We start from the raw sequence: 18,091 nt of genomic DNA on the forward strand, positions 1-18,091 counted from the left end.
GGTCTTTCATGGTCCATAATAACGTCCACCAATTTATATATTCTTTCTTCTACATGGATTTTGATTAATAAATCTAAATATATGAATAATTCTACTGTATTCACATATATACATAATTCCTCCGGTAGCCTAATTTTCTGATCTTGTAAATCTAAAATAATTGCCCCATTTCCAATATCTAAAAAGATCTTTGAAAATATGCTATCGAGCACTTGTAAATGTGCACATACATTTACATCTAAGCTTACCTTTTTACGTATGTATGTCTACAAGTATGAAGATTTGAAGGAGGCATTCAAATCATCCGCAGGCGTCCCTCTTAAATAATCGGCAGAGTTTGTCTAAAAGCACCTGCTAATACAACTATTGCTCCCCCAAACAACAGTTCTTCACAATTTTTGGTATCTCTATATGTTCTGTCGCTGCTTCAAATGCGCCTTTATGAGCCATTGTGGATTCAACCCAAACGATTAACCTAGAATTCATAATTCTATGACCCGCAACTAAATTTTTTTCACATTACAAACCGGTTCAGTATTGTAAGAAAGATTTAACGGAATGTTGAATGTGCTGTTCGTCCGCCATCTAAAAGAGTTAAAGGAATTACAGAGGATGCTACTGATAGTGCTATTTAATTGTCGCTTCCCACCTTCGCTAACAATAAATTTGAAAGATAGTTCTTACCAGTACCACCCGGTGCATCAATAAAAATGATAGAACCATTTTCTTATTGGATCACTAGGTTAATTTCTTTGCATATTTCCAACTGATCAGCTAATAATCTATGTTCTCTTTCCTCCACAATTGTTCGGAGTTCTTCTAAATTATAATGTTTATCTAAAGTATTTATATTATGAATATCGCTGATTTTATTATTATAGGCAACTGCCGTAGAAACATAGTAGTTATATTTCCACACGTGCGGCCACATAAGATCAAGACAGAGAGAGAACATGTTACAGTCCGACCCCGAGTTGGGGCACCAAGTGCCCAAAAAGCGGGGGTGCCCCAAAAACAGGGGTTAATAAAAACAGAGATTTTTAAACATCAAAAATCAATTTTAGAAAAATAATCAGTTAATTTATCCCCAGTTTTCCTTTTACTTCTTACATTTTTTATTAAATTAAGTCGAAAATCGTAAAATTCTTTGAGCATTTCAGGAGATATGTGAAAAATTTTCTTTTCTAACTGATCAAGAGAATCTTGCGTTTTTCTTAGACTTATTTCCATGTTATCGTTTTCTAAACCTTCGTTATAAATATTATCGACGAATTCGTCATTTTTACCATCCAATGTTTTGTTTACGGCATTGTTGATTAATTCTTCTGTAATGCTATCTTCAATTCTTACGGAATCACGAATCTTTTCAATTTGATTCCAACAATTAAATATTAAACTTGGATCAAGTTTTTCCCAGCTTTTAGAAATTAGCAGGATTACCTGACGAAGGTTTATTTTGTTCATCGACCGTTTGAATTCATCACCATCATCCTCAAAGCACAAAAACTGAATCAGATAATTTGAGTAATAATCTTTAAAGGTCTTGATTATTCCCATATCCAATGGCTGCAAATACGGTGTTGTATTTTTTGGCAAAAATAAAAACTCAATATTTGAGCATTCAATAGTTTTATGACATGCCGCATTATCAAGCAATTCTAATACTTTTCTAAACTTTACCTAATTCATTAGCCGTTCAAAAATTTGAAAAAAGTGAAACGCTTCACGATTATGCGTGTCATCCTTGCGCAGGGGCCATGCTAATCTTCTCTGTATCGTTCCAATTTTATTATATGTCCCAAAGGATGATATTTTGCATTTCCTTAAATTACGTCAATATTTAGTTGTTATATTATATGTAGTTTAATTATAAAAAATTAAAAGCATAATTAATTTTCTCAATTTTTTTTATATTTAAATAAATAAGAAACATTTTATAAAATTATTATTTTCCACATAGCTAAACTAATGATTTTTTTCATTTTTGATTGATTTTTATTTGGCTTTTAAGTTATTTTTAATTCAATGACTCTTTCATTCAGTATTATTTTAGTTATTTTGTTCTAAAGATAACATTCTATTGTATTTCTCCTTAATATAGCAAAAAATCTGAAAAAAATTAATCCATGTTTTTTGTCAAAAATACAAAGGCTCTACAAAAGCTGAAAAAAGAACGGAGATTGATAGTATTAACGGAGAACTCTTGAAATATTCACCAACTTTACTGATGTATGAACTACCCTTCATCTTAAATAATATATTTACTAAACACAAGTCTGTCCCACTAAGGTGAGGAGATTTAATACTTAAACAGAAACCCGAGAAGCCGACTGGACCTGCGAAAAACGTCAGATCGATTATCCTTCGGAAACTAATGTCTAGGGCAATTTAAGTGCTAAAATGCTATTTTTACTTTTTATATTTTTTTTAATATAAAATTGAATTTGGAATAATTATTTTTTAATTTTGTTAAAAATAAACATACTTTATAAATGCTATAAATGCTATTTGTAATTTTAAATGCTAATTTTTTTTTAAATGCTAATTTAAATTGCATTTAAAATTTTTTTTAATGCCACCCATATTAACTAAAATAATTTAGCACGCTATATAGTATTTTGAGTGATGCCAAAACCCAAGTGTTCGTTGCTTAAGAAAGCCAAGCGTGTAGTCTCAGAATTCAAAGATGAGTTTTGTATTGCTGACCATGGCCTTCTATTTTGTTCTCTTTGTTTATCCAAAGTCAACTGTGCAAAAAAATTTTCTGTCGATTCTCATCGTTCTTCTTTAAAACATCAGAACAATATGCGTATAAATGTAATACAATTGTAGGTCATTCCTGTGATTCAGTTCAAACAACATTAACTGAATCAATCAAAGTAGATTCGGTTAAAGAAACGATCACGGAAGCTTTTGTACAAGCAAACATCCCGCTATACAAATTAAAAAATGATTCGATCAAAAAAATGTTTAAAACATTTAACATTAACACTCCGTCCGAATTTTCATGCAGAACTACGGTTAAATTTCTTGCACAAAAAAAGATAAATGAGCTGACAAAATTATTAACGTATTAAAGTTTATTTTTTAACTTTTAGAAACGAAAAGATTTTTATAATAATTGATGAAACAGATATCCGAAGGATGCAAACCACTAGAAAATCATGCCAATGCTGCTATCATCTGCCAAATAATAGATGACGTCATTAGAGAAATGAAGATTATTCGTGACAATTTTTATCTGTTAATCTCAGATGCCGCTCCTTATATGATTTCTGGTGATATAAAAGTATCTAAATAAATAGGCGGTAAAACTTTAATGGTCATGTATAACAACATGCATCATGTGACTTGTGTTTCTCATTTGTTACACAATACGGTTTTACGTATAAAGTCTGCATATCCGGAAATAGATGGCTTAATTGCAAGCATTAAAGCTGCCACAGTAAAAAAACCGAAGAAGTCGTAATTTGTTCAAGGATGTTGGATACCCACCTGATGTCGTAATTACTAGGTATTCTTTTTCTTAATTTATGCAGATGGGGAAGTTGGTTTAAAACAGCGAAATATTATTTCACGAATTTTGAAAAAATTTGTGAAATTGTTAACGCATTTCAGTCAGATGGAGTTTTAGTATCAAATGCTAAACATCATGTAAATAATCCCGATATTAAGTTGAAATTAACGGAGATAAAATTTAAATGTTATTTTTATTATTTTGGCGCCTGGATATCATATCGAACACAGAGAGAGGATGCGTAGTCTGATTGGGAATGTCGGGATCACCTAATTAATCTTGTTTTCTGGCCTGACGGTGCTCTTGGTTTTTAAATAAATAAATTTTTATTATTTTAAGTTATAGATTTTACAATTTTAAATGCCAGATTTGATCATTTTAAGTGCTAATTTTTTAAATTATAAATGCTAGATTTAGCGCTAAAAATTTTTTTTTAAGTGCTAGAAAAAAATTGCCCTACTAATGTCCTTGATTAATAGGATTTTTTCTAAGTAGACAAATACGTATCTCTGAGTTAATGTGGATTAAAAAGAGACAGGTTCACTCCATACGCTGTATAGACACGCAATGGATATGTGACACGACGTAGAAATCCCAGAAACTGTTCAGATATAAGGAATTGATCTTTCCCAAATATTTGATAATATAAATTGATCTACAAAAGAAAACTATTAAGTTTATTTCGGACCTTGTAAGACGAGGACTAGTTAAGGATGAGTGTTATACATGCAAACGCCAAAGTTTGGGCTAATTTACAGCAGTTTCACCAATGAAAAAGATATCAACGAAATAAGAAAAGTGTTTAATCACACCCCAGGATTATGAATAAAGAAAAAACGGAGATCACAACTGTCAAAATAAAGAGTCAATTGACAGACAAAAAATGGATGACAAATATATTTGGATCATTATTTGGGAACTGGAAATATTTTTATTTTTTTTTAAATACTAATTTATATTAATAAACGAAAAGAGTTAAAATGCGCAGCGAATCGACTGGCAATTCCCGCGCATGATGGCCAATGAGATCCTTTGAAAGAGTCTGATCGACTCGTTGGGATCTTTCGTGGCAACCACGAGCTTAGATCCAAGGCGGCGGAGGAACGATAGCGTCTGCGGACCGATGACTCCAGAGGTTTCCACCGCGACTGCAGTGAATAGGTGATTCATTGCCAGGACCCGGTACTTCTTCTGTTTTGTTAGTTCCGCCTGCTTTGCAACTGAGCCCGGTTCCGCAGCGGAGGCAACTGGAAATATTGTCCAGCAAATAAAAATAAGTCACGATTATTAGCCTCAAAAAATGTGCATAATAAAATTTGGCTTTAGACTTGTGAAAATGAGATTATTGATTGTCATTCTTTAACCATAAGATTATAAATGTATTAATATTAACATACATAAAAATATTCGAAAAAATATTTTCCAATTAACTATACTTAATTCTGCTAACTGACTGACGCCATTTTAGTAATCATAGATTTTCCGATTTTTAATATGTCACATGCCTCTGCGATTACTATGCCCGACTCGTTACCTCTGAGAAATAATTGATTAATGATTTTTCATTTGTTAGAAAAATTAAAAAATCAATCATAGAAACTCACCCGGAACGCAGAAAAACTCACCCGGGCCGAACACATTTTAAAAATTTAGAGCAATGGTAACGCGTCAGGCATGGTAACGCATGGGGCATATGACATAATAAAATCATCTCCACTCAACAAACACGGCCCCAATGGTCGATAAAACTGTGCAAATGTCGGAAAATAATTCACAAATCCTTCTTTAACTGCCGGCCTTACACTTTTACTAACAAATGGCGAATTCAAAACACCACAATTATCAGTCTTCTCATCACTACTACGACTCATCTCCCCATTCTCTGTCTTATCCCCAACCTTTTCCATTTTAACACCAATTTTGTCTTCATTATTGCTCTTATACGTCTCTACACTCCTTCGAAGAAACTTATTTGGGACACAACCAGTCAATAAGAACTGCCGATTGCACAACACACACGTCTTGTTTATAAATAACACACAGCTATTTAACAGTCATAGACTAACAGGACTTGCAGACTGACTTGGAACAGCAGACCAGGATCACTGCCTCTTCATTCAGTCCTTTGCATACACCACACAACAAATCCTCAGGAATTCCCACGTTTTTAGTCGAATTAGTCATCTTTATGTCTAAGAATGTACACATACATAGGTCGGATATTCGTTTCTTAGGTTTACAGGGGTCGGTTGTGTACGTGGAGGGTTGGGAGTGGTAGAACTGAGTTTTGGTAATGTCTATTAATAGCTTTATCGAAGACATCAAACCCTTACTAAAGTCTTGGTCCTAAAAAATAATAATTTTATATAATAAATATAATTTTTTAAATAAAAAAATTAATTAAAAATAAATAATAAAATATTTAAACAAACTGTTATGACGAGTTTTGAATTCTTGGGGATCAGTGTGTTGTTTTCGTCATAGACTATGCAGTAGGATAAGGAAATAACCTCGTCCAGAATGTTCGTCCTTAATGTGAAGATCGAAACTGCTTGGTCGGTTTTGTGTGGTGTTTTTCTCCATAATTTTATCTTTAAATTCAGTTATGGAGATTGTGTCGCCAGTGAATAGAATTGTTTGATATTCTGACACTTTTTAATCTGTAATGAACGGCAGACATTTCCTAATAAATTAGGATATTATTTTAAAATTAATTTATTAAAATAGTGAAAATATTGTTAATTATAATCATTATAAAAAAGTACCAAAGCCAACAACTACAACAAGATAGCCCACAATAAATAATTTATTAGTAATTATTTATAAATAATTCAGAAAAATGATTAATTATTTTAATTGAAATATACATATAAAAAGTATAAATAACAATCAAATTATTATGTGTTATAATGCCACAAAAGCACTTGAAAATTTGACGTGATTAAAAATGGGCTGATTATAGATTTGCCGACAGTCTACTGTGATCAATTCAATTACTTGAAGGATACATGCAAGTTTAATAACCATAATTTAAAATTAGAATGCCTACTTCATTTTATGAAAATGAAATTGGGTTATTTTTCTTACTAAAAAGTTCTCTCTTCTTAAATTCTTGTTCTAATAATCACTGTGGATTTTGTTAATTTTGTTTTATAGCATTTAATCAAAGTTGTGTCTTTTTTAACATTAATTTACAAATAATTATTTACCCTAATTAACTGTTGGTGATTCTTGGGTCAAATACAAGAATGGCACTTCTAGAGGGGAGAGTTAGACACCTCTTTAGAAAAGCTAAAAAAAATTAACTTTCCGTTCGCAAAGACTCTGTGATATGAAGAAAGATTTAGAAATGACAGATTTTAATAAAAAAGTAAACAAAAGAAGCTATTTGTGTCGTTTGCAAATATTTTAGTTCTCTATAGAGAAAACAAAAATAATTTTCTAACCAATAATATCAAGAAAAGAACAGCATATAAGTCATAATAAATATTCTCTATCATATACGGTCTCCTCTATAAAGAATTAAAGTCCCCAAAAATTAACCACGTCTTCAAATACACTACTCATTCAAAAAATAACTAAAATAAGGACAGAAAAATGCGGGCACGTTTTTGTTTTTATGCTTACAGGCACTATCCCACCAAGACTGTGTCCAAAGTAGTATTTTTCTCTAACACTAGGTCTAAGTTTCTAAAAGTCATGTCTGTTTTGACTCAGAACATAAACAAGACAGGATGGTGTTAGCCGAGTAGGTCGACCATCTCGACCAACTACTTCATGTTGGTTATGTGACTTCACTCTCAAAACTACCACACCTTTAAATAATTAAAGGATTTTCTAAAATAGTAAAAAGGCTGTTATTGAAAGATATTAAAATAACCAGTAAATGTAGTTAGAAGTGGCTTTCTAGTCCAAGCCTATAATTAATAGCATTGAACACCTTTTAGAGTTGGTAATAGCACACTTGAGAATGTTATTTTAATTTAGTTTCATATTCAAAAGGAGTTAGTAGGGCAACCAAAAAGATGCTCTAAAAAATCAAAAATTGACCTCAATAAAGTCAACAAAATTGGTCCAAAAAGAGGAAAGTTAACCAAAATGTAGACCTAAAAAGAATTTTTTCAGATAAATTTTACGCAGAATAATTTTTTCTAGAAATATGAATTATATAAAATTGACGTTTTAAATTTTAAAATTTGGAATTTGGCTCAAAATTTGTCTAATATACATAATAAGGTAACTTCAGATGTGTGAAGCTTTGTATTTCAGAAAGAGACCAAGAGATAATACTGTCGACTTTTCTTAATAAATAAAATATATGTTTCATTATAAGATTTATTATTTAATATCTGTTAAACCTAATTTTAAATGGACTTATTAATTTTATCATAAAACAACATGTCAGTGTCTCAGTCTATTTTGTCTTTGTTACGTAAACAATTTACACTCACATCTCCACCCATAAATGGATATATCATCCCAACCTCAGACGAACATCAAAGCGAATATACACCAGCCAATACAAAACGCCGTCAATTCATCTCCAAATTTACAGGCTCGGCAGGAACTGCAGTCGTAACTACTGAAAAGGCCGCATTATGGACAGACGGACGATATTGGAACCAGGCCTCAACAGAACTTGATCTTGATTCCTGGATTCTAATGAAACAGGGTATCTCTCCACTTCTACATTCCAACAGGACTGCAAGATACTCCCTCTATGGGGGATTGGCTCAGTCAAGTAACTTTTTTTAACTCATTTATAGGAACTTGGTCCTGGGTCGTCTGTCGGGTGTGACCCTTCTCTCATGGATTTCAGTTTTTGTTTGTTTTTTTATTGATAGACGAATGGGAATCACTTTCAAAGAAACTTGACCAGAAGAAGATGAGTCTTGTCCCTGTTGAAGACAATTTGGTGGACAGAATATGGACCGACAGACCCCCAACTCCTAAATCTCGCATTTTTCCACTCGAAATAAAATATTCTGGACAATCTTGGGAAGAGAAGGTCAGAAAAGTTCGTGAAAGTATGAGAGATGAAGGTGCCTCTGTATATTTGGTGACTCAACTGGACGAAATTGCCTGTTAGTTATTATTTCTGATTGAAGGGTTGCTTAATCTGAGGGGAGCCGACGGGAATATAACCCGGTGTTTTTATCTTATGTAATCCTCACACAAAATGATGTCTTTCTCTTCCTTAACGACATTTCTCGTCTTGATTCAAATGTCCTGACTCATCTTGGGCTGTCTCCTGCCAACGGGAGGTCATCTTTGTCAGAGAAAGTTACTTTGGGGGAGTATAAGGACACATTTCAATGTCTCCGATCTCTGACTTGTAACCAAGAAATGTGTTGGGTTTGTCTTTTTTTATTATAAGACAGATTCCTAAGAGCAGTAGTTACTTCGCTGCTAAACAAATTGATTCCCCAATCCTCCAGACTGATTGGTCTCCAATAAGTAGATTGAAGGCAGTGAAGAACCCAACTGAATCGGCTGGAATGGAATTGGCTCATCTGAAGGATGCCGTGGCACTTACTGAGTTCTTCTATTGGCTAGAAACGACGGTATGTGCAGGAAACAAGGACAGTATTGTTGTTCACGCGGAACTAGGAAGGGTGACCTCAGCAACAATCATGTATGCCCAAAGACTATTAGATTTAGGTTTATTTATAAAAATCACGTTTTAAAGACTACATACAATTTCAGTCAAAATTTAAAGAAAATACAACATTTGGAGACCTCTCCGATTCTCTGTTTTTATGTCTTCAGAGTTTTGGTGAGCTGACTGTTAAAACGTCCTCAAAACGAGTTTTTATTTTCACAAATCAAGACCAAATCATAACTAAAGATTCCCAAGGACTAGAAATAGCTGAGACCAGAGCAAAAGATCTCTATAATTCTGACGTAAAACTAATTTTAGTCCCATTTGGCCACATGTTCGATCCCTTTTTGTGTTATAAAGTAATCGTTATTACCATAAAATTAGAGGATAATACCTAATCTGGATTTGGACACATTAACGGAGGATACTAAGTGTTATATTCAGGAACTTTCAGCCAGGTGATCTTGATATCTCCTGATTTTTAGAGTTTTTTGGCGGGATCGTAAGAAAAGTGTACTTGCTCGTTTAAATTTGAGTTTTTCGAATTTAAATATTCCAATTTCGATGTAAAATGGGGTTTATTTATATAAATAGACATAAACTTGTACAAAGAAGTGCAAAACCGTCTGTTCATCGTCTTGATAGGTCATCAGGTAGGCCAGTTTGTAGATCTGCGACTTACTTTGATGTTTTTTGGGGTTTTGAAGTTTAGTGTGAGTCCAATCAAGTCCAATCTGATTGCAACGTAGTTCGTCAGCTGAGTTTTGTTTCTGGTGATTGTTGTTCATTTTCTGTTTCCGAGTTAAAAAAAGCAGAAAATGGCGGTGATTTTTGTTTTAAATGATTGAAAGGACTGAGGGTTGTGAGGTTTATTGATCAGGACTTTTTGAAGCCATTTCATCATGTAGGGCCTCCATATTTCGTTTATCCTCAATTCTCCGGACTTGCTAAAGATTCTTTGGATTTTTTTGTTTGTTGTTGAAAAGGACTTTTGAATTAAAGAAGCTTATACTCTGTTGGTATGTTCCGAATCAAAGTGTGATGTAACAGAAGATATGCTGGATACTGCTAAGGATTTGATTAGTCATTTAATGTTTACATACCAACCAGAAACATTCGAGAATCCGTCGGTGAGAAGGTTTTATAGCACTTTGGAGGCAATGGCCTTGGATATGAATGACGTGGAGGAGTTTGAGGACCATACTTGTAGTGATTTTAGATTATATATTAGTGCCTAATAATAATGACATTGAGCGGCGGGCAGAAGTTAGTATTAGCCGTTTTTTACAATTTTGCGGTCAGGATGACATTACGACTAAATTTGAATCTCCTTTAAAATTTAAAGAAAATGAGGAGTTTTCTGGGATTTTGAGTTTGGAAGAAATGAAGCACGTTGTTTCTCCGGATGTATTGGGTCACTTTCTGTGACAGCTCTAAAATCATTTTTGTGTGTCAATAATGTTTTTAATTCGCCTAAGAGGATTCTTAAAAATGATTTAATTCGTCGTGTATCTGACTATTGTGTTAAAAAATAATTTTTATATACATTTTTGACTTTTTTATTTAATTGAGATTTGTTCTGATAATTTCTAAATCCCTAGGATAATAGATTTTCAAGTCTATATAAAAGGACGCAGGTTTTTTAAATTACATATCAAAAGCGTAACATAATCAGTATATATATCGACCGTGAAAGTACTACAGGGAAAGTTTACTCAACATACTAGGACAGGGACACCTGATTCTAACAGTTTCGTATTAGACTGAATTAGACTGAATATTGAAATTATTTTTGGAATTATTATTATTAAAACCAAGATCATCGTCCAAAACATAGAACTAATTAATCAGGTGACCCTGGCTTCTCTGAGAAGGGTCCTCATCTTTGCCCGGTGCTGCTCCCTAGTTTCGACATAATTTCTATGAGGGTGCGGTGGTGGAGTTTTAGGGCCTGTAGGCCCATGGTTCCTTTTAAGATTTCTATAAACGACTCGATAGATAGATGTTCATTCGATCCTTGTAGTGCTTGAGTTTTTTTTATTTTTTACGGTTCGTTTCATTGAAAAACCTTCCTCAAGCCCCACAATCATAACTAATGGAGGGTTCGATGCATTGCCGGTAGATTGATTGGCGTGTGGGGAAGCTGATCCATTGTTTGTATTTTCGGAGGAACACTTTTAAGATGTTCAGTTTCTTCATGCAGCTAGTTGTAACATTTTCAACTTGTTGGGAGAAACACATATGACTATCGTAAGTCACGCCGAGTATTTTCTGGGATTTTTTAAAAAGGATTTCCATGTTGTTTAGATATACATATTGCAAATCATTATGTTTCTAACTGAAGTGTGGATAGTAATTGCAGAAGACTCCAAACTCGTATTTTTGTTTCCTTTAGAGCTGAGGGAAGGGGAGCCCTCCTGGTAAGTAATTCTCTTCTTAATAAGTGTCATGAGACCCCTCCACGGCCCGAGGGGAAACGTGGTGACCTCGAAGATGGATTAAGTTGGTTTCCTAGAGTACACATACGTCAATATCATGCTTGATCAAAAAAGAGTTTAATTCTGTTGATTTACCAGTAACTCCGTTGATATTTGGTTGAAGAATTGATATGTGTACCTTTGGACCGGGATTAGGCTCCACATCCCCAGAGATAGCGAAAAGAGCAAAACGGGAAAATGAGGTCGACAGAGAAGGGCGCCCCGGACTGACGATAGTCACGGGAGGATGAGCGAATGATTCTTTTTTCATTAATCCAATAACTGGATTTTTGCACGACCACAAAAGGCGCATTAATATGGAATGGAGTATAAATAGGTCAATTTATCGTCATTTTATTATTTAAAAATGTCTAGACTTCGCTAAAAATTGATGCCTGCCAAGTTATTGTCAATTCAAAGCCATGTGGTCTCTGGTGTCGTTGGAAATAAAGCTGCAACATTACCGATCAAAGTGATTCAAATTGTTATTTTTAAAACGAGCAGATGATGGGAATCACGGTTGATGAAATACATACAGTTCAATTTAGTAACACTTTCTGTATATTTTCTATATTTTTACATTCATAGTCAGTGGTAAAGTATCTGGGATCACACTTTCAGGCCATGAACTCAAAGATATCTATGAAGCACTTACAGTTAACAAATTAAGTGACTATTCACACCTTCTGACAGGTTATATACTTAATAGAACACTCAGGGTTTATTTACAGTAATGATGTCTTGATGCAAGTTAAAGAAATTGTGACAGATTTAAAAAAAGAATCATTTTTTCAAAAATTTTGTATTTTTATTTTATATTTTAAGATTGTGATCCTGTCTTGGGCGACAATGGGCAATTTGTTTGATATGTTTATTAATACATTTAGTATGTCCCCGAAGAATTGCTAGAAACATATATAAAACATATATTGCCTCTTGCTGATGTAATAACGCCTAATCATTTTGAGGCCGAGTAACAAAATTGATTTAAAAAATTATAGAAAATTGTCAAGAATTCAAATAACTGAAGAAATTGACACAATTAAACAAGTTTTGTTTAATTTGCACCAAATTGGACCTAATATAGTTATTATAAGCAGTATTCCATACAAATCTTCTTTAATGACTGTCGCATCTGAACGCCAAAAAGGTAAATAACAAATTTCACTGCAGATGGCACCTTCAAAGCGTTTAAAATGACATACAGGCGCTCAAAATTCAACTTTAAAGGAACCGGTGATTTGCTTTCTGCTTTAATTGCTGCATTATTTATTAAAAATAATTCAACTTTGGAAGTTTTGTTATTTTATTTATTTTAATAGAATACAGTAGCTTCAGCAGTATCTATTATTCAAGATATTATTACTGATACTACTAAATCTATGATGGGTCGTTTTTTAATTATTTTTTAGAAACAAATTCTCAAATCGAACCTAATTTTATTCGCTTAGAAAACTATATTGATAAAATTTTGAATCCTACATATAAATTGAAAATCGAACCACTTTAATAATATTTATTAATCTCATACTAATATATTATATTTAACACTAAGTATTTTTGACTTTTTTTTAATTTGTCTGAAAATATTCTTGATAAAAGATGCTAGAAGTTCAATTATAACTGATGTGGTAACCGGACCTCGGATACAATCAATCTAAGGAGGGGAGTGCCTCAAGGGTCGGTCCTGAGCCCTCTACTTTTCAACCTATACGTTGCCGACATCCCGAAACCAGAAAATCCGGAGAGTCTACTAATTATCTATGCGGACGACATATTGGTTACGGATCTGTCGCGATCCAAGGACCTCTCTTGGAAAAGGCTGAGGGAATATGTAGCGAGAGTTAAGTCTTGGGCAACGGAGAAAGCCCTCTCTTTAGCACGAGACAAGTCCACCATCACGTGGATTTCTAAAACTCGGAAAGGAAGAGAACCACTTATGGAAACAATGGGACTAAGAATTTCTGACGACCTACGCTACCTTGGGGCAACGATCGGGGCTGACGGATCGTTCCTTAAGTTCGTGGAATCTAGAAGAAGGAAATGTTCCTGAGAAGCCTTATACGCTTCCATCTCTCCCCAGACACCTTTATTATCATCTATAAGGCGACTGTAGAACCAGTCCTTATCTATGGACATGAAGGTTGGTACCCTACAGACGAGAGAAATCGCATAATCACCAAACTGGAGAAAACAAGGCGCTTTGCGATTAAACTGGCGTATAAGCTACGGCTTGATCAGGATCTCCCCAGAGAGCTAGACGAACAAACTCAAAACATTCGGCAAGTCCTCTGCTCATTGCAAAGGGCATGAGAAGTGAAAAGGAAAGCAAGGAGGAGGCATTCGGTGTCTCGATTTTAAATAAAACCTTTTCTAATAACTCTTCTCTTTTGGTTGCTAAGTTAATAAAATCTGTTCGTTCGTTCGTTCAATTATAACATTAATGTTAGCCCTCTCATGACTTTTTGACTGAACTAGTTTACGAAGTTCACTTAAAGCTTTGTGGCATTGGATACTTACTAGATTTTTTTCTCTATAGAATGCACAAGACTTTAACTTGTCACAGAATATATCCTTTACTTTAATTTCCACTTTTTTGTAAATCTTATTTTTTTAAATGACAATTATGAAATCAGATTGAATAAAAAATCAAAAATAAATATCAAGTCAGTCCTCCTCCTACAAATATGAAATCTTAAGATACCATTTCCTTATGTTTGAGGTTACACTGAAGGACAAGGCCGCTCCTTCACCACATTAATGGTACTGTCTTAATCAGTACTGTCCAGCATGATGAACTGAAACATCCCGTAGTCATCTACTACAGAAAATTCGTCAATTAAGTTTTTGTTAGTCAAATAAAGAGTGATGGAATAAAACAGGATGATTCAATTAAAATGGGTTGAGCAGAAAGAAATCCACAATGTATAAATTTAAATGGGTACTAAATTCATGTTTTTGTGTCGTAGAATTAGTAATCGGGAAGTAGAATCAGCAAGTCTCAGAATCAGTAATCGGGCAAAGTATCAATAAGTTTGCATTGTTTTTTAAAGGAAGCTCCGGTTGAGGGCAGATGAATCTGATTCCGATAGATTCCTTAGTCGTAGTTTGTAGGGCCATAAATACCTGTATTTTTAATGTTAAAATTAAAAAAAACACTTTGACAGCAAAAAGAAACTATAAGAAAAGGCTAACTAATCAACTAGTTTGCCAGGCGAAAGGCTGACGCGATCGAGAAAAAAATTAGAGCGTACTATCGTTGGGGATATCCGCTCAAAAAACCATCTCAATTTGCGGGCGTCGCCTGTGAATGTAGACATCCAAAAAACCGGAGATCGTTGACATCATTAATGTTAACTTTACCAAGACCAGTGCAAAAGGACGATAGTAGTGGCAAAGCGTTCATTTTCGCAGAAATCGAAGAGTGCAAGTGCCAGTGAAGGCGTCTGCAAATTTAATCTGTGGATTGAATCCGCCAATGGTTAAATTGGCAGTTATTCTATACTCGGCTATTCTATTGATGCCCAAAACAAAAAACAGAGTCGTAGAAAATCCCTGTACATAAAGGGATAATTAGCAGACAACAAATTAAATTCATTTAGAAGAGTATAAAAAAGAAACCTCAAAAAGGCACAAAAATATAAGAACCAGATAATCCCTACACACGGAAATCTTTAGTAAAAGGCGAAAGATTTATACGCTTTGCATAGGAATCAGATTACCTTTCGGAAGGCCTCGTTTTTGTTCTCAAAAACATATAAATGTAGATTTATAATATTTATTAATATGCTTTAAATTGTGAAAATTAAAATTATAAAATTAATTATAAATTATTTTTTAATCAAGAGAGACAAAATAAATAAAACATTATGAATATAAATAAAATATTATTTCAATTAATTTAATTAATTTTTTACATCAACATTAATTAATAAGAATTTAAAAATGTTGGTTCAAAAAGAATCCACGATTATTAAAATAATGTTAATATTAAAAAATCACATAAACTTGAGAAAAACATTCCTTTAATAGGCTAATGATTTACAAAGTTTGACAGAAGCAATTATTTAGATATATCGCCACTCTTGTGTGCTACAAGATAAATGAAGTAGCACTTTCAAGAAAAAAACTATGGAAAAAGTTGGCACGATTTTGCAATAACATATTTCACATATGAACAAATTCAAACGAGGATTCAAACGTTTCTCCCACTACTGTTGATACGAATGATTCTTTACTAAATCTAACTGAAACATTTGTTTCCGCAAATATTCAATTATATAAACTAAGGAATTCTGTACTAAGATATTTTTTTCAATACGATTGGACTCGAGTTACTTTTAGAATCAAAATGTCGAAACAATGTCAAAATTTTGGCCAAAATACGTGTTAATGAGATAATCGGATTGTGAATTAATGGAAAGATTTTCTTTATTGTAGACAAGACTGATGCCGGTAAAGAAAAATTTATAAATATTCTTATTGGGGAGATAACGAATTTTCAAGAATTTAATAATTAACCTGACATAAATACTTGGATTTTTTGATGATGTTGAATTGATAAATGAGACTATTGAATATTGCAAGATATTGTTGCTTTGTAACTAAGAAATATAAAAATGCAGGATTGATCAAATGAAAAATTAAATCACGAAGTCCACTTATCTTGAAAAATTACAAATTCAATGAGTTATGTGTAAAATCGAGCAAGACGTAAACAGTTGTTAACAGTAAAAAATGTAAATCGAAATGGGTACATAGAAGAGAACATCTGATAACATATGGAAAACGGTCATTTTTGGGAAAATCAATGTTTGATGTCTCTAATAATAAAAAACTTAAAGTATTTATGGTGAAACTCGACATGCTTTTCAAAAATGCAATATTCCGGCAGCCGTAAAGTACGGAGGAGGAAGATTAATGATTTGGGAATGTTTCTCATATGGAGGTGTGGGGAATCTTTTTTTATTAAAAGGAAAATGAATAGCATCAATGATATTAATCTTTAACAAATGACTTTGTACAATCGCCCAAGGGGGGCTAAAATCATTTATTTTCCAACAAGATAACGCTCCATGCTACAAAGCCACATTGTAACCAAATATTTGAAAGACAATAAACACGAAATACTAAATTGGCCATTCCAATCATCAGATCTTAATCATATAGAACATCTTTGTGTCATGAAAAAATCGGAATTATCAAAAAAACCGCCCAATACATTAAGGAATTGGAGATACGTTTATTTAAAATTTGGGCGTCTGTACCAAAAACTTATTTGAAAAATTTTGTCTTTTCGCTGAAAAAAGAAGCTACGAAGCAAATTGACGCTCTTCATCATGTTGATTTTAGCATTTGTCACTTAAAATTAAAAAATCCAATTTTTTGGTCAGATAAATTAGAGATCTTTGCTTTGAAATACAAATATATAGATAATCTGCTTAAATTTATAAATAATGTATTTTGGCAAATACGACGAATAATAGTTTTACCTGCAAACACAAAAAATCAATAAACATCCGAATTTTTTTCAATACGCCCCGTATATAACAAGTGTCCTGGGTTCGATTGCATTTAGAACATTCTTAAATAGTCAAATGATTTACCCACTTTGGTTTACCTACTTCGTGGCTCATAAACCGAGTTTCCCTAATATATTGAACTTTTAAAAGACGGAAAATTTGCAAACTTCACAATTTCGAATGACTTTTCTGAGAATCTCATTCTTTACAGTGAATTATCTGTCGAAATTCATATTCAATTTTATTTACTCCTTCGAAAGAAAACTTGTGTAATGATTTCGCCGCAAGCTCAATTTTGTTTTCATTTTCGCAAGATATGATTAATTTTGGATCACTTAATTTAAGATAGTCAGTGAATTTATTGCAAATTTACAATACCTGTCATTGATAATGGTAAAATTCTCCATTTTCTTTATAAGTCGTGCCTCGAAGATTTTCGGGGATTTTATCATGTCAAACATCTTTTAAAATTTGATATTCTACGCAGCTTGGGGAGTAATGTCCCCCATGTAATGTCAGTCCTCTGAGTAGTATACTTGGGGAGTAATGTCCCCCATGTAATGTCAGTCCTCTGAGTAGTCCACTTGGGGAGTAATGTCCCCCATGTAATGTCAGTCCTCTGAGTAGTATACGTGGGGAGTAATGTCCCCCATGTAATGTCAGTCCTCTGAGTAGTATACGTGGGGAGTAATGTCCCCCATGTAATGTCAGTCCTCTGAGTAGTATACTTGGGGAGTAATGTCCCCCATGTAATGTCAGTCCTCTGAGTAGTATACTTGGGGAGTAATGTCCCCCATGTAATGTCAGTCCTCTGAGTAGTATACGTGGGGAGTAATGTCCCCCATGTAATGTCAGTCCTCTGAGTAGTATACGTGGGGAGTAATGTCCCCCATGTAATGTCAGTCCTCTGAGTAGTATACTTGGGGAGTAATGTCCCCCATGTAATGTCAGTCCTCTGAGTAGTATACGTGGG

At 33.5% G+C, this 18,091-nt stretch overlaps 2 protein-coding genes and 2 pseudogenes across 2 annotated transcripts; 2 read left to right on the plus strand and 2 right to left on the minus strand.

Moving 5' to 3' along the window:
- Positions 1 to 1,707: 1,707 nt before the first annotated feature.
- LOC115231582 lies at positions 1,708 to 1,807 on the minus strand (annotated as a pseudogene).
- Positions 1,808 to 7,915: 6,108 nt separating this feature from the next.
- On the plus strand, positions 7,916 to 10,357 carry LOC115231562 (xaa-Pro aminopeptidase 1-like). The gene is made up of 5 exons (XM_029801557.1): positions 7,916 to 8,258; positions 8,362 to 8,525; positions 8,899 to 9,081; positions 9,287 to 9,421; positions 10,157 to 10,357. The coding sequence occupies exons 1-5, from the start codon at positions 7,916 to 7,918 to the stop codon at positions 10,355 to 10,357; spliced, it is 1,026 nt and encodes a 341-aa protein (XP_029657417.1).
- Positions 10,358 to 11,987: 1,630 nt separating this feature from the next.
- Positions 11,988 to 12,573, plus strand: LOC115231563 (pyridoxal kinase-like). The gene is made up of 4 exons (XM_029801558.1): positions 11,988 to 12,068; positions 12,101 to 12,143; positions 12,185 to 12,315; positions 12,484 to 12,573. Exons 1-4 carry the CDS (start codon positions 11,988 to 11,990, stop codon positions 12,571 to 12,573), a joined length of 345 nt encoding a protein of 114 aa, XP_029657418.1.
- Positions 12,574 to 15,215: 2,642 nt separating this feature from the next.
- Positions 15,216 to 15,318, minus strand: LOC115231581 (annotated as a pseudogene).
- Between the last annotated feature and the right edge of the window lie 2,773 nt (positions 15,319 to 18,091).

Source organism: Octopus sinensis, unplaced genomic scaffold (assembly GCF_006345805.1).
Source record: "Octopus sinensis unplaced genomic scaffold, ASM634580v1 Contig18740, whole genome shotgun sequence".
NCBI lineage: Eukaryota > Metazoa > Mollusca > Cephalopoda > Octopoda > Octopodidae > Octopus > Octopus sinensis.

What these genes read in the sequence shown, in the direction of transcription:
- LOC115231562 (XM_029801557.1), top strand. Translation starts at nt 7,916, where the DNA reads ATGTCAGTGTCTCAGTCTATTTTGTCTTTGTTACGTAAACAATTTACA. An exon ending in GACAATCTTGGGAAGAGAAG is followed by an intron (nt 8,526 to 8,898) that starts GTCAGAAAAGTT and finishes ATTATAAGACAG; the next exon opens with ATTCCTAAGAGCAGTAGTTA. An exon ending in AAGATCTCTATAATTCTGAC is followed by an intron (nt 9,422 to 10,156) that starts GTAAAACTAATT and finishes TCCGAATCAAAG; the next exon opens with TGTGATGTAACAGAAGATAT.
- LOC115231563 (XM_029801558.1), top strand. Translation starts at nt 11,988, where the DNA reads ATGCCTGCCAAGTTATTGTCAATTCAAAGCCATGTGGTCTCTGGTGTC. An exon ending in CTGCAACATTACCGATCAAA is followed by an intron (nt 12,069 to 12,100) that starts GTGATTCAAATT and finishes TAAAACGAGCAG; the next exon opens with ATGATGGGAATCACGGTTGA. An exon ending in TACTTAATAGAACACTCAGG is followed by an intron (nt 12,316 to 12,483) that starts GTTTATTTACAG and finishes TAATACATTTAG; the next exon opens with TATGTCCCCGAAGAATTGCT.